The sequence below is a fragment of the Impatiens glandulifera genome, chromosome 4 (genome assembly GCF_907164915.1).
Source record: "Impatiens glandulifera chromosome 4, dImpGla2.1, whole genome shotgun sequence".
NCBI lineage: Eukaryota > Viridiplantae > Streptophyta > Magnoliopsida > Ericales > Balsaminaceae > Impatiens > Impatiens glandulifera.
In genome coordinates this window covers 10,562,126-10,577,740 of record NC_061865.1, presented here as the reverse complement: position 1 = coordinate 10,577,740, position 15,615 = coordinate 10,562,126, and the positions used below count along the sequence as shown (strand labels likewise).

Sequence of the window (15,615 nt, the reverse complement as noted above, 5' to 3'; positions counted from 1 at the left end):
TATATATATATATATATATATATATATATATATATATATATATATATATATATATATATATATATATATATATATATATATATATGTTTGGACCAATTCTCACCTCAATCCAATCTCATTAAATTTGGGCACACCCAACCTGACAATGACCAAATCATATAAAATTTCATTTATGTTATTTTAATAAATAATTGATTCTTGTATTTATTATTAAGATATAATGTAGATTATTTTATTAAAACAAATATTGTTTGCAACTATATTAAAAAAAATAAAAATCTTTATTTAGGCTCGACAAGTTATCTGTGATTCAGTGACTAAAAAGGCCTACCCACAGTATATAAAATATTATAGGTCCCCCACACTGGGTCCACTCCCCCAAACTAATAGGCCCAAAAGGAAATAAATAACTTGAAACTCGTTTGATTTATTATTTTTTTTTTATCAGAACACAATTATTCAACTTATCAACTAATATATTTATTTTTAATTTAAATATAAAAAAATGTTTTAGTAATTGAATCAAATAAAAACTTACAACCAATTTTTTCAAATAAGATAACTTTTTAAAATAAAACAGAACTTATAGGAGGGAAAGATATTCATCATAAAAATCTTGCCATCACTTTTCATGGATTTCCCACCATAATTATTATTATTATTTAATTAATTTTGAATTTTGAACTGTCCTTTACAAGGTTTGAATCTTTACTTTATATTAATTAATTAATTAGGACTCTTGAACATCCTTTTTTTATTAAGTAAAGAAAAGCAAGGTATAAATTCAAAATCTAAATTTAATCCAAGTTCAAAGGGTGAGTTTATGCTTCTTCAACCCCTTTTTATGGCCAAGAAAAACAAACACTATTTTTTTTGTTTAATACAAGAAATCAGCAAACCTCAAACCAACCTTTAATCATTGTATTATATAATAATCCAAAAGATAAACAGAAATCAAACCCAATAATTTTAAAAAAAAAACAAAACTCGAATTCAAATCATTTGAAGTGAAGGATCTTGATGATTATGATTAGCCATCATTAGGGTTTCTGAAGAAGTTGGAAATTTGCCCTTCTTAGACCACAACCAAATCTTAGAAACAGAAAAACTATCACCTTTGATTCTACTGTTAATCCTTTTCCCTTCACCATCAATGTCTGAATTACAATTATTCACAGTCTTCATTGTCTTCCCTAACAATCTCATACTTCCTCCATTAACAACAGCAGCAGCTCTATGATTATTATTTCTTCTCAAAATCACTTGAAGTTCTGAATTCTGAACAACATACTGAAATGAACCCATTGAATAACATCTCCTTGCACCCAAATCACTACTACTAGTTTCACCATCACCATTATCAACATTTGTTGTGCTTTTAAATTTCCCAAGTCTAACTGGAAAAACCCTCTTCTCATTCACAATTTCTCTCTCAGATGATGAAAATTGAACTTGAACTTGAACCCCATCTTCTTCTTCTTCTCCTCTCAACTCATCTTGTTCAAAATCAAAACATGGATTTTCTTCAATAGAGAAATCTTGTGTGAATAGATTTCCTCTACAAAGTGGACAAGTTGAATTTGATTGTAACCATGTATCTATACAATCAATATGAAAAGCATGGCTACACAATGGAAGTAATCTCAATTTATCTCTATCTGAGAATTCACATAAACATACTGCACAATCAAATGGTTCTTTTAAACCCTTTATCTCTTTATACATGAAAACTGGAAGAGAATCAATAAAGGATTGATCAAGTCCAGAATCATGTTGATGGAAGAGCTGTTGTAATTGTCTCTGGACAGTATCTGTACCTGACATTTCTGGGTACCGACCGGAATCAGACGTCGGTGAAGAAGATCTGTGTTTTATTAAGAATCTAAGTAGAAGATGAAGAAGACCAGCTATGAAGAACAAAACTGATACTATAACTATGATAATAATAAGAGCTGGACTTATTTTAGAAGATGGTTCCTTGTGTGGAAATGGAGATGGCAATGAAGAAGGAGAAGAACTACTGATTTCAGATTGAATTCTACGCATTTTTAACAGGAGAGGGAAGAAATTACAGGAAACAGTTTAAATTGTGATGAAACAGAGTTTTTCAATGCTTTAAGAGAAGATTTCGTGCTAAGAAGAAATACCATTTCTCTGTTTGCTTTGACATAAACCCTAAGCTATGAAAGGAAGGAAAGGAGAAGATGAATACCAGGAAAATTTCGGAGATCTCGAAAAATACTTCAGATTTACCTACCCTTACTTACAGTTGTTCATAATCTTGCTTAAATGGCGCAACCCACTTTCTGATTTGCGATTTTGGTGATCTTCTTTCATGATCATAGTAAGATTACAGCTCTCTCTCACACAGTAATCTGTGTAAATCAAAATTGAAGAAAAAGAAGAAGGGAAAGATGTTGAGTTCTCCGCTCCTAAAGAAAGAGAGAGAGAGACTGAAACTAGAAGCTTCCAAAAAGTAAAAGAGGGGAAGTGACAGAAAAAGGAAGAAGAAGAAGGAGGAAGAAAGAATGGCGAAAGGGCTAAAATCGTCATTTTAGTCTTACAAGCTCTTGTCATCCTGATGTCAAAATTAGCAATTAATTAAAAACACTTTCACTTAAATTTAAAATATTCTTAATTATAAAATTTTAATATAGTGAAAACTTTTATTATTTAAATTAGTTTAATGGATTAAGTAGTTAATTTTTTTAAATTAACTAAATGACTATAACTTATATCATATTGTCGACCTTTTAAAAAAAAAACATGACTTTATAAAAATAAAAATAAAATTGCATATATTGATTCCTAAATTTGTATTAAGTTTGAGATTTATTTCTAAAATATTCAATATTAATTCTTCATTAGTGATTTTTGAAATTTAAAATTAATAACTAATTTTAAAAAAAAATATTTAATGCTTAATTTTAAAGTATCCGAATTGTCGGGTCGAAAACGGTGATTAATTTGGATATATGTGAGCGTAAATGAATATTTGAGTCGGATCGTGGGTTGACCCGCTCATAAAGTTATTTCGGTTAAAATTAAAATTAAAAATGTTATAAGTATATTTCGAATTTACAAATATAATAAAAATAAGTATAACTTTTTAACAAAACTATGCTAATAAGACTTTATATTTTAATTTCAACACCAAATTTGATAAACGTGGGACATTCTTAACAATATAAGTTTAACTTTATAATTAACTAATATATATATATATAATGATGCTTAATTTCAAAGTGTCTGAATTACGGGGTTCGATAAATGTGATTAATTTGGATATATATGTAAGAGAAAATGATTAATTGGGTCGAATTGTGGGTTAACCCACTCATAAACTTAAAACGGTTAAAATAAAAAATGTTATATGTATATTTCAAATTTGCAACCTAACAAAAACAAGTATAACCTTTCAAAGTGTCTAGATTGTCGGGTCGAAAATTGTGGTTAATTTGATGAACGTGGGATATTCTTCACAATATAAGTTCAACTTTTTAACTAACTAATATAAATATAATAATATTTAATTTTAAAGTGTCTGGAGTGTCGGTCGAAAGATATGGTAAATTTTAATATATATGTGAGAGTAAATGGATACTTGAGTCGAATTGTAGGTTAACTCACCCATAAACTTAAAACGGTTAAAAATAAAATTAAAAATGTTATATCTATGTTTCGAATTTGCAACCTAATAAACAAGTTCAACCCTTCAAAATGTCTAGATTGTCGGGTCGAGAGTTGTGGTTAATTTTGATATATATGTGAAAGCAAATGAATAGTTGGGTCGAATTGTGGGTTGACCCGTTCATAAAATTAAAACGGTTAAAATTAAAATTAAAAATGATATATGTATGCTACGAATTTGCAATTTAACAAAACAAGTACAACACTTTAACCAACTAGGCTAATAAAATTTTATATTTAAAATTCAACATCAAATTTGATAAACGCGAGACATTTTTAATAATATAAGTTTAACTTTTGAACTAACTAATATATATATAATGATGCTTAATTTTAAAGTGTCCAGATTGTCGGGTCGAGAGCTGTGGTTAATTTGGATATATATGTAAGAGTAAATGAATATTTGGGTAGAATTGTAGGTTGACCCGCTTATAAATTTAAAACGATTAAAAATAAATTAAAAATGTTATATGTATATTTCGAACTTGCAACCTAACAAAATAAGTACAATTCTTCAAAGTATCCGGATTGTCGGGTTAATTTGGATAGATATGTGAGAGTAAATGAATATTTGGGTTGAATTATGGATTGACCCGTGCATAAACTTAAAACGGTTAAAATTATTAAAAATGCTATATGTATGTTTCGAACTTGTAACATAACTAAATAAGTCAACTTTTAATCAACTAGGCTAATAAAAATTTATATTTTAAATTCAACACCAAATTTGATAAACGCAGTTCATTCTTACCAATATAAATTTAACTTTTTAAGTAACTAATTAATATATATATATAATGATGCTTAATTTCAAAGTGTCTGGATTGTCTGGTCGAGAGTTGTGGTTAATTTGGATATATGTATGTGAGAGTAAATTGATACTTGAGTCGGATTGTGGGGTTGACCCGTCCATAAAGTTAAAACGGTTAAAAATAAAATTAAAAATGTTATATATATGTTTGAACTTGCAATCTAATAAAAACAAGTACAATCTTTTAACCAACTAGGCTAATAAGACTTTATTTTTTAAATTTAACACTAAATTTGATAAACGCGAAACATTTTTAATAATATAGGTTCAACTTTTTAACTAACTAATATATATATATATAATTAATGATTCTTAATTTTAAATTGTCCGGATTGTCGGTTGAACAGCCCATAAATTTAAAACGGTAAAAATTAAAAATGTTATATGTATTGTTTTACCAAAGTGAATGGAATATGATTTTTTATTTTTTATTTTAATATATTATTCGTGATTTGTTAAGAATTTTAAACTTTGAATACATATTATTATATTTTTTATTAAATTTATTTTGTTTATATTTTTATTCGTGTGTATCGCATTAGAATTTTCCTAGTTAATTTAAAATTTAAACCAAACCAAATCAGAATAACTAATTAAGTTTATATATATATATATAATGATGCTTAATTTGATTGTTGGGTCGAGAGCTGTGGTTAATTTGAATATATATGTGAGAGTAATGAATACTTGGGTCGGATTGTGGGTTGATTCGTCTATAAACTTAAAATGGTTAAAATTAAAATTAAAATTAAAAATTGTATATGTATGTTTCGAATTTGTAATCTAAAAAAACAAGTACAACACTTTAACCAAGTGTGATTGAGATGTAGATTGCCGATTGATAATAGACTGGTAACAATTGAAAGTGGTTAAAAAATATGAATCAAATATTTGATTGATCAAGGTGTGAAGTTCTAATATTAAATGTTAAAAAATATGAATCAAATATTTGATTGACTAAATTTATAGTATAAAATTACTGAGATGAGAGGTTAATTAAGAAAAAAATATATGAGAAAAGTTTCTACATTTTATTTTAATATATTATTCGTGATTCGTTAAAAAATTTAAACTTTGAATACATATTATTATATTTTTTTTTATATTTTTATCCATATATTTTGGCACGAAAAATTTTAATTAGTATAAATTTAGATTCACTCTATTTTCACTTTAATATAGGTTCATAATAACAATCTAATATAAATATTTTTTAATATAGTGAAAATTATTGTCCTTTAAATTAACCTAATGAGTTAATTAATTAAATTTTAAAATTTATTTTAACAAAATTAAAAATTGTATTACCCTTAAATTATGTAACTTTTTAATTTAAATTATTATTTTTTAATAAACGAGGCTAGCATGACTTTGGTAGTGATGACATTCAATTCAAGTAAAAATGTTCTAATATTTATCTTAAAAACTATTATTTTCCCTTGAATTAAAATGTTACTTTAGTGGGTTATAGTAATATATTCACTTCAACTAAAAACGTTCTAAATAAAATCGAACTCGTAATATTGACGAAAAATTATAATTGTCACTTGAATTGAAATATTACCTTAACGAGTTCATCTAACTTAAAATTAGTAGCATAGAAAGTAGGGATTCAATTGTTCAAACAAAACTATATCAAACAAACCCTTCAATCTTATTGAACAAATTGAGTACAATTACTCACTAAAAACATGGCAACAAGATGTATAAATCTCTTGCCTACTTGAGGTACTGGTTTTGAGCCGACAACTTTTATATCTAACTAAATTGTTAAGTGTGTTTGCGATATATATAAAACCCGCAGGGATTAGTTGTACTTTCCAATATAGAAGCGCCACTTAAAAAAAATAAGTACAATTAATAAGACATAAATGCCCAAATAAGATCACATCAACCATGAATATTATTTGGACAAATCAATACAATTAATTAATTGTAAGTTCAAATTAACCCATAATGAGATCTCCGTGCTATCTTACAAAACCAAAATCATCTACCCACAACACAATAACATTATAAATATCTATAATTATGAATAACCCAATTCAAATGAAGATTGATCCTATGTGTATGTGAATAAACAAGTAAAAAAATCAAAACAATTATTTCACCCATTAAATAAATTTTAAAAAAAAAAACTTCATTCTTGCCATCTTTTGATAACTTCAAAAAGTATCTCATTCCAAGTATCAATAGGACCCGGCATACACCAATGAACACAATCATTTTGTACCCTTTCTTTAACCCCATCCTTAAACGGATTCGGATACAAATAAGGACCCGGATGTCCATCGGGTCTCAAAAGTGCCATTTTAGTCACATCCACACCTTCCAATCGGACCTTCCCGGATCCTCCAAATTCCTCAATCTTCATTTTCCCAACCCGAATCTCCTTCATTTCCGATTCCCTCATTTCAAAATCCATCCCTTCAAGTTTCTTCTCCCATTCCTCAAAAGGCATCGTTTTAGAACAAGCCCCCAATTTATCCCATTCTCCTTCGAAATGATGAGGCGAAAATGTCGTCACGATGACATCAAAAAATCCGCTTCTATAGCTTCTTGTTTTACTTTGTCTTTCGATTATGGCATCGATAGATGTCTTTATTGCTTTTCCAAACACGTCGTAGAATCCGATCTCGGTGAAGTTCATGCCTTCGCATGAATGGCAGCCGAGAACGGATCCATCGTAGGAATAAACTGCGCGGTGAAGGAACCAGTGGCCAACGGATAAGATAATTGTGTCTATTTGATCGAGATCGGATGCCCATTTTTCGTCGACGGATTCTAGAAACAAACGATTGTAGTTTCTTGATTCGGTTTTTTCGATACCTTTGACGAGAAATGGAGACCAGTAGATTGAGATTGTGAAGTTGTGAGATGGGAAATTCCAACGTCGGAATTTGTTGTCGTCCCCATTGCTGTAAATTAGGTTTGGTGTTGAGTATGAGGAGAGCATACATAGGAGAGACTCCATCTGATTCCTGCGTGTTAAAAAAAGTCATAATTATGAGTTAATAATCGAGCATTCGAAAAGAAATCACTCCAATTTAAGACGTTTAAACGAGAATCGAACTGATTATTCGCTCTCTAAGTTTCATCATTTGAATTAGAGTGGAGTAAAATCGAACAAATAATCTAACCAAACAGAATAATCGACTATTTATGAAATAGCCAAACCGAAACCATTCGTAGTCAAAATCTAATTTTTGTTTTATATATTGTTGAGATATAGATTTAGATGAAATAATTTTTAAAATATATTTTAGTTATCTATATTAACAAATTTAATAACATTTACCTATCTCACTTTTTCAAAACAAAATTTAAACTTTATTATAGTATTTATAATAATCTTTTGGGATCACTATCGAATTGTTGTACATTCCTTATTCTTACTTCCCTAATTTGAATGGCCAAAACCCAAAATAAACATTAAATTTGACATAATCTATTTTAAGCACAAAATTCAAATTCAATCTAATTAACTTAAAAGTTTAATTAAATAAACTTTGGGTTAAGGAAACTAATCAAAAAATCATTTTATTCTCATTTCATCCATCTCATATTTCCCTAAACTATTTTCAAATAAGTTTATGACATGAATCTAAAGTGTAATATTATAACAAACAGAAATAAAGCTGAAAAAAAAGATTTTGACCTGGCCATGGAGTCTCCAACAAATGCCAAATGCTTGTTTATATGTAGAGAGAGAAAATGAAGAGAATCAAATCTTGGAATTTGGCATTGATCTTGATTAGGTTTCCATCTCCAATAGAGATAGTCTGTATCTGGTCTGCCATGGCTCATACAGTTCTGTCCATCTTTAATGGTACCACAGCTTGTTCCATTATATAAAGGGCCCCTTTTATCAGGGACCCATTTCCCATTTCCATACTCACATTCATCTATTACTACCCTTTCCTTTTCTGCAAAATCAAAATCAACCCATTATAAACAACATGGATCAGAACTCACAAGAGAGACAAAAAAAAAAAAAAAAAAAAAAGGAGACCTTTTGGTGAAGGAGAAGGAAAAGTGGCTATGGTGGTGATAATGGGTTTTATTGGATGATGATCATCATCAATGTTAGTGAGTGGATAGAAGTAGATTCTAAAGAGAGCTAATGGGAGGAGAGAGAACATAGCCCATGGAAGGATCTTCTTCAAGTAGGGAGACCATTGTTGTTGTTGTTGTTTAGTATTCAGTTTCATGGATGATAAAGTTTGGATCTTTCTTCTTCTTCCTAGAAACTTTCTATAGATTCTCTTCTTTCTGGAGATGGGATTCTTTGATCTTCAGATTTGAGTTAAAGAAAATGGAGATTTTTTAGAGAGAGAAGGAAAACAGAGTCAATGGGGAAGAGGAAAGTGATGTGCGGGATGATTTGTCTTCAACCTATTGGGGAAGATCAATTTTCCCTTCTTTTTTTTATGTGTAATTTAGTGGAGATTTAGGCATTTTCCTTTTCAATTATTACATTTAAATATGGACATTTTTAATACATTCAATTTTTACCTTTCACAAAATTCATTGATGAAAAAAAACATGTATCAATGTTATCTATTTTGTTTAAAGATATTAAAATTTATTAAACAAATATACTTTTTCACTTTTTACTCTATTTAATTCAATGTCATCCTCTGATTTTGTAATAAATCTCACTTAAAACATTCAAAGATAAAAAAATATATCATTTTGTAAAAAAAATTATACATTCATTTTTTATCTACACAAAATCTATTAAATAAATATGTATTAATGCTAACTATTTAAAAACTATATCAAAATTTATTAAACAAATATACTTTTTCATCATTGTTTGTATAATTTTACTTTGTTTAATTAAATATAATTTTTATATTTAAATTTATCGTAAATTTGATTTTCACTTAAAATATCTGGGATAAATCTATTGTTATTATTTTTCTCAAACATGAAAAAAAACATTTTTTATAATAAATATAAATAAAATTAATTTTACCTTTTATTTTATAATTATAATAAAATGTTATTGTTATTTTAAATACTCACTAATTTTTTTTATTATTATAAAATATTAAATAATTTAACATATGTATTTATATAATTAATAAAGTATTATAATTTAATATGTGAAACATGATTTCATTCAATATTATAAAATATTAATAACTACTTTTTTTTAATTAGGAAACACTACATCACAATACAAATAAACAAAATCCAAGAAAGGGTTACATTAATTATTAAATTTAAATCTATTTATCTTTAATTTTTCATTAATTTTATACTTAATAAATTTTTTTTTATTATTTTCTTAATGCTTAATCGAATTTTTACTAGCTTTATAAATACCTAAACCAGTATAACATTAATAGAAAAGTTTTTAAGGAGAATTGAAACAAGATTAATATTTTTTAATGATGTTTTTTATAACAATCTGTTGATTTTATCTATTAATGTTAAACCATTCTTTTGTTTTTTATACATTACATATAATAATTATTTTACAAGTTTTGTTTTGGAAATAGTTGATTTTATTTTTACTTATATCTTAGTCAGATATAAAATAATTTGATGGTAAAAAAACTATTAGTAAGAAATTAAATTAAATTATTATTTAAATCCACTCTATTATCACCATTATTATAGTCCAGATCTACCAAATCTCGTCCGTACATTTTGGTCATAAAAATATAAAATTATTTATAATATAAATAATTGATTTAAGACAACACTTACTTATTTAAATTGGTTTGTTTTTGTTATTAAGTAAAAAAAAAATTAAAAAATTAATATTTAATTAAGAAATAAGTGAATGGATAATAAAAAAAATACTAGACTAGTTATCTTTCAAAAACAATATTTTAGATATAGAATGGTGAAATGATAAATATTTCATATGTCCATTTTTCTCAACAAAAATAATGTATGGATAGTTTTAATTAATTAATAAAAATTCATCATAAAAGATATACAAATATTATAAAACTCAACTGCATTCTAATTTCAAATGTTTTGGAATTAAAGTCTTCATTGAAACAAATGACCTTTAAAAGGACATAAAAACAATAAAGCATTAATTTGTAGGGTCATTATAAGGGCTCTGTTTGATTCACAATATATAATTGTTGGTACAATATAGAATTTGACCCTACAAATAAATATATGCTTTTTGCCTGTCAAACATCTAATGCAACTTCTTCTCCTTTAATTTAGGACTTGTTTTATGTGAATTGTTTTGAACTAATTCAAATGAATCATTTCACTTTTTTCATTAAATCAATTAAAATATTAAATATTTTTATGATATTTTTAAATATTAATATGATGATCTATTTTTGAAAAATAAACTCATATATATAAACAAACAAAAATAGGTGTAGTTTAACATTACAGATTAAAAAATTAAGAAAAATAAAAATTTTGAAAGTATCAATAATAAATTTTTTCTTCTTTCAAAATCACTCCATGAGAAATAAACCTAATTTTTTTTAGGTAGAGAGTATATAAAAAAAAGATTTTGTAGATCAGTTTACATAAAAATAATAATAATTAATATTTTTTATAAACAAAGTAAAAAATATATATTTTACCAAAAGAAGCCATAATTTTGTTTTGTTGTGTTTTTTACACTTTATAATAATAATATAGAGAGAATAATTAAATAACTTGAAACATATTGACCTCCTATTTAATTATTATTATTTTTATTTAGATCTAGATTTAGATACAATACTAAATTTATTTTTAGACAAATTAAAAAATTTATTAATTTTTTTATCTCAATTCTTACAAAAGTTTACAAGTGTTTATAATTGACCCTTGTAAATAATTTCTTTTACTACTAATAATATTTTAAATGAATTTATTAAATTAAGAAAATTTATCTCGAAAGTGTAAATGAGTTTTAATGAATAAATATTATTAAATTTATTAATATATACATAATTAAAATATAGTTTAAACCTCGATCTCCCTTGTCTTTTTTAATTTGACCAATATTTTAACATGAGTCATCATTTAAATTATGGTGCTCTTATTTTAAATCACATAATTATAAGACTTAACAAACAAGCCCTAGATCTAGATGAGTGGAGATCATTGGTTAGTCAACTCTAAATAATTATTGATTAGATTATAACCACCTCCACATTCACATCATCACATGGCCTTATTCACATGAATATCATGTAAGTACTAATAGCCATACAAAATTTAAATAAAAAATAACCAAAACGAGACCTAAACTATTGTCATTTTTTATTTACTTCATCCTTTATTTTTCTTTTCATTAGGTTTCTTTAAGTTTTATAAACTTTTATTAGTACAATACACTTAGTTTATTTCTTTCTATTAAAATTGTTTTAAGTTGAACCGGATACATTAACGTGAGATTATAATAACTTTCTAAAATTATAAATTAAAAATAATAACGTTGTGGTGTGTGTTTTATTTTTATTAAATTTCGTTGTTTAGAAGAAAAATTCCTTTCTAATTTCTTAACTAAAATATATATATTTTTATCAAATATTCAATTAATAGTCTTGATCTCTATTTCAAATTAATATGTTTTAAGTTTGAATCAAACTCGTATTATATATCATAACTTAACTAGTCGGGTATAAATTCATACAAAAGAATTAATTGTTTTTTTCATAAAGTTTTTTGTTTAGTTATATAAACCAATTATTTTGAACGAACCAAACATTAATTTGGGCTGCGTCATAGATGGGGCCAACTTTTATAATTCAGCCCATTTAGGGCCTTTTGATGTGGACTACTAGAGTTATTTTTAAACAATTTAATACTTTTACAAAAAATAAAAGTGAGTTATTTTATTTTTTCAGTATTTCCTTAAAAAAAAAACAGAATTTGTTTTATGGAATAAGCTGCCACAAATCTCCGTAACTATGGCTTTATTTTATTTTAGCGTTTTTATTAAAAATTAAAACAGATAATTTTTTTTTTTATGTGAGATATTTTAGTAATGGTGTGGTTTAACAAAATTAAGATACAAACACCTTTAGTTTAGAATAAATTGTGACAAAATAAATATAATGTACATTTTACACTTTATGCATATTTAACATTTACTTTACTTTAAAAAAATAAACATTTAGTTTACTCTCTCTTCCTTTAATCTTTACATTTTAAAAATAAAAATAAATTTCAAGTACTCATGTAATTTAAACTTACTTATTATCAAAAATTAGTTCATTTAGCCTCTTTTATTAAACTATATTTAATTTATATATTTATTAATTAAATATTAATATATTTTCTCTATATTTCTTTTACATTAATAAATTAAAATTAATAATCAAATATTAGACAAAATAATGTTCTTACTACTATAATTATAAGTCATGAATCAAAAATTAAATAAAAAATTATTAATTTTGTTTTTGTTAATATTAAATTAAATAAGAAATAAACCTTTCAAAACAAATACAGTAAAATATAAAATTCATTTCAAAAATAAGAATTTAAGAATGATGAGAAATAAAAACTGATAAAAAAATAAAATAAAAAAAAACTAATCTAAAACTAATAAAAAAATTTAAAATAGAATGAACTACCTGTTTAATTAATGAAAAAGAAAATACATTAATATTTAATTAATAAATATATAAATTAAAAAATAAAAGTTAACTATGATTATTAAAAGAGGTTAAATGAGTCAATTTTTGATAATTCGTACGTTTAAATGACATTTTATTAGTACATATGTCTAAGTGAGTTAATTGTATAAATACATACGTCTAATGAATTTTTTTCCTTTTTTATATACTATTCAACTATTTTATAACAAAAATATCATACTCGTATTTTTTTAACCCATTATTTACAAAATTATTACTAACACAATCGTTTTTTATACTATTATTTTATAACAAATACTTGTTTTTTATATACTTTATAATTATAACTTTGAACATAATTTAAATTTATATTCATAGTAAATAAAATAATGTAAATAAACCATTAAGGTAATTAAAATTGTAAAAATTGTTGGCTGAGAAATTAAAGAGTATGAGTTGCTTAAATTAAATAAAATTAATAAAAAATTTAAAAATAGAATAAATTACTTGTTTGATTAATAAAAAAGAAAATATATTAATATTTAATTAATAAATATATAAATTAAAAAAATAAAAGTTAACTATAATTATTAAAAGAGGTTAAATGAGCCAATTTTTGATAGTACATATGTTTAAATGGCATTTTATTAGTACATATGTCTAAGTGAACTAATTTTACAAATATATACGTCTAAACTTAGACGAAATTTTTTCCTTTTTTATATACTATTCAACTATTTTATAACAAAATTATCATACTCGTATTTCTTTAACCCATTATTTATAAAATTATTACTAACACACTCGTTTTTTATACTATTATTTTATAACAAATACTTATTTTGTATATACCTTTATAATTATAACTTTGAACATAATTTAAATTTATATTCATAGTAAATAAAATAATGTAAATAAACCATTAAGGTAATTAAAATGGTAAGAATTGTGGGCTAAGAAATTAAAGAGTATGAGTTGCATAAATTACACTCAATTATCATGCTATTTTCCTAAATAAATTAATAACTATATATACATTAATTATTATATTGTTTTAGGAAAGTTGATATTTTGTTAGTACTTGGATTTTGGTTATATCTTAATCATTAAGTCATGACTTGCATTTTATAATTTTTGGTTGAATTGTTATTAAGAAAATATATATCTCCTCTTCTAACTTTATTTAACTTTTCAATTTATTTTATAAATATTGAAATTAATTTCATATATTTATTAATGGTAGTGCTAAAATAAAATCTAAAATTTGAGAAGATAGTCAAAATAACACCTAAACATAAATATTTGCTTTCATGTAACAAACTATGATATTATATATATATTGATGATTCAACCATCTAACATTTTATAATTCACGTAATCATATATTTTATTATTCCTTTTTTTTAATTAAATTTTAAATTTTAAAAATTATAAATATAATTTATCTTAAATTTTTTTCTTTCCTAATTATTTTCTCCATCATTAGTTATATATATTCTCACCATCATAAAATATATATTTTTATTAATAATTTATATATAATATATATAATATATATATATATATATATTAAATAGTTACCTTATATATTATATTATTTTTTGTCATTAAATTTATATAAATACATTTTATCTTTGATTATACATTTTTTTCTCTAATTATATAATATCAAATATATTATATATATATAATATAATAATATATATATAATATATTATATAAATATATATAGAGAAATGATTAGGTGAGGGAATTTGGTGAGGGAATGATGTGGCATAATCTTATTCGCTGAAAAAATCAAATAATTTCTTTCTTTTCTCTCATTCCCTCACTAAATTCCCTCACTCTATCACTTCTCATATATATATATATATATATATATATATATAATATAATATTATATATATATAATATAATATAATATATATATATATATAATATTTTTTATTGACATAAATAACTCTTTTTTAATATAAAAATTAACTAATTGATAATAAATATTAAATACAAAATATATATATACACAAAATAATAAAATTATTTCAACAATCTCAAGTAATTTAGCGGTTAAAGTGTTCACATTTCATGTTTGTGACCATGATTCATGCAAATTTAGATTTTCAAGAATTTATTATTGACTATAATATATGGTGACATAACTTTTAACAAAGAATACGAGGCATCTAAAAGTGTGAGGTCGGAATTAGTAGTTGGTTTGGCGAGCTTTTCAAAGTGCGAGGTCACGAGATGGAGGTCAGGTGATTTGTCGAGTGTGAGGTCGGAATTATTGGTTGTTTGACAAACATTTGAAAGTGTGAGGTCACGAGATGGAGGTCGGGTGGTAGGTGATTTGTCGAGTATGAGGTCAGAATTATTGGTTGGTTTAACAAGCATTTGAAAGTGTGAGGTCACGAGATGGGGGTCGGGTGGTGGTTGATTTGTCGAGTGTGAGGTCTGGGAATTAGTTGTTGGTTTAACGAGCATTTAAATGTGTGAGGTCAAGAGATGGAGGTCGGGTGGTGGGTGATTTGTCAAGTATGAGGTTACGAG

General features: G+C 24.8%; 2 protein-coding genes across 2 annotated transcripts; both read right to left on the bottom strand.

Annotated features, from left to right (window-relative positions):
- Positions 1 to 900: 900 nt before the first annotated feature.
- LOC124934162 (RING-H2 finger protein ATL46-like) lies at positions 901 to 2,472 on the bottom strand. Its single transcript, XM_047474644.1, has one exon. It carries the CDS (start codon positions 2,044 to 2,046, stop codon positions 994 to 996), a length of 1,053 nt encoding a protein of 350 aa, XP_047330600.1. The 5' UTR covers positions 2,047 to 2,472; the 3' UTR covers positions 901 to 993.
- Positions 2,473 to 6,513: 4,041 nt separating this feature from the next.
- LOC124936041 (xyloglucan O-acetyltransferase 1) lies at positions 6,514 to 8,869 on the bottom strand. The gene is made up of 3 exons (XM_047476490.1): positions 8,514 to 8,869; positions 8,160 to 8,427; positions 6,514 to 7,482 (listed from the first exon to the last, which is right to left on the bottom strand). The coding sequence occupies exons 1-3, from the start codon at positions 8,710 to 8,712 to the stop codon at positions 6,642 to 6,644; spliced, it is 1,308 nt and encodes a 435-aa protein (XP_047332446.1). The 5' UTR covers positions 8,713 to 8,869; the 3' UTR covers positions 6,514 to 6,641.
- Positions 8,870 to 15,615: the final 6,746 nt, after the last annotated feature.

Coding starts and splice junctions, on each gene's coding strand:
- LOC124934162 (XM_047474644.1), bottom strand. CDS start 2,046: ATGCGTAGAATTCAATCTGAAATCAGTAGTTCTTCTCCTTCTTCATTG.
- LOC124936041 (XM_047476490.1), bottom strand. CDS start 8,712: ATGAAACTGAATACTAAACAACAACAACAACAATGGTCTCCCTACTTG. Junction 8,428..8,513: donor TCCTTCTCCTTCACCAAAAG/GTCTCCTTTTTT, acceptor TTGATTTTGCAG/AAAAGGAAAGGGTAGTAATA. Junction 7,483..8,159: donor GTTGGAGACTCCATGGCCAG/GTCAAAATCTTT, acceptor TTTAACACGCAG/GAATCAGATGGAGTCTCTCC.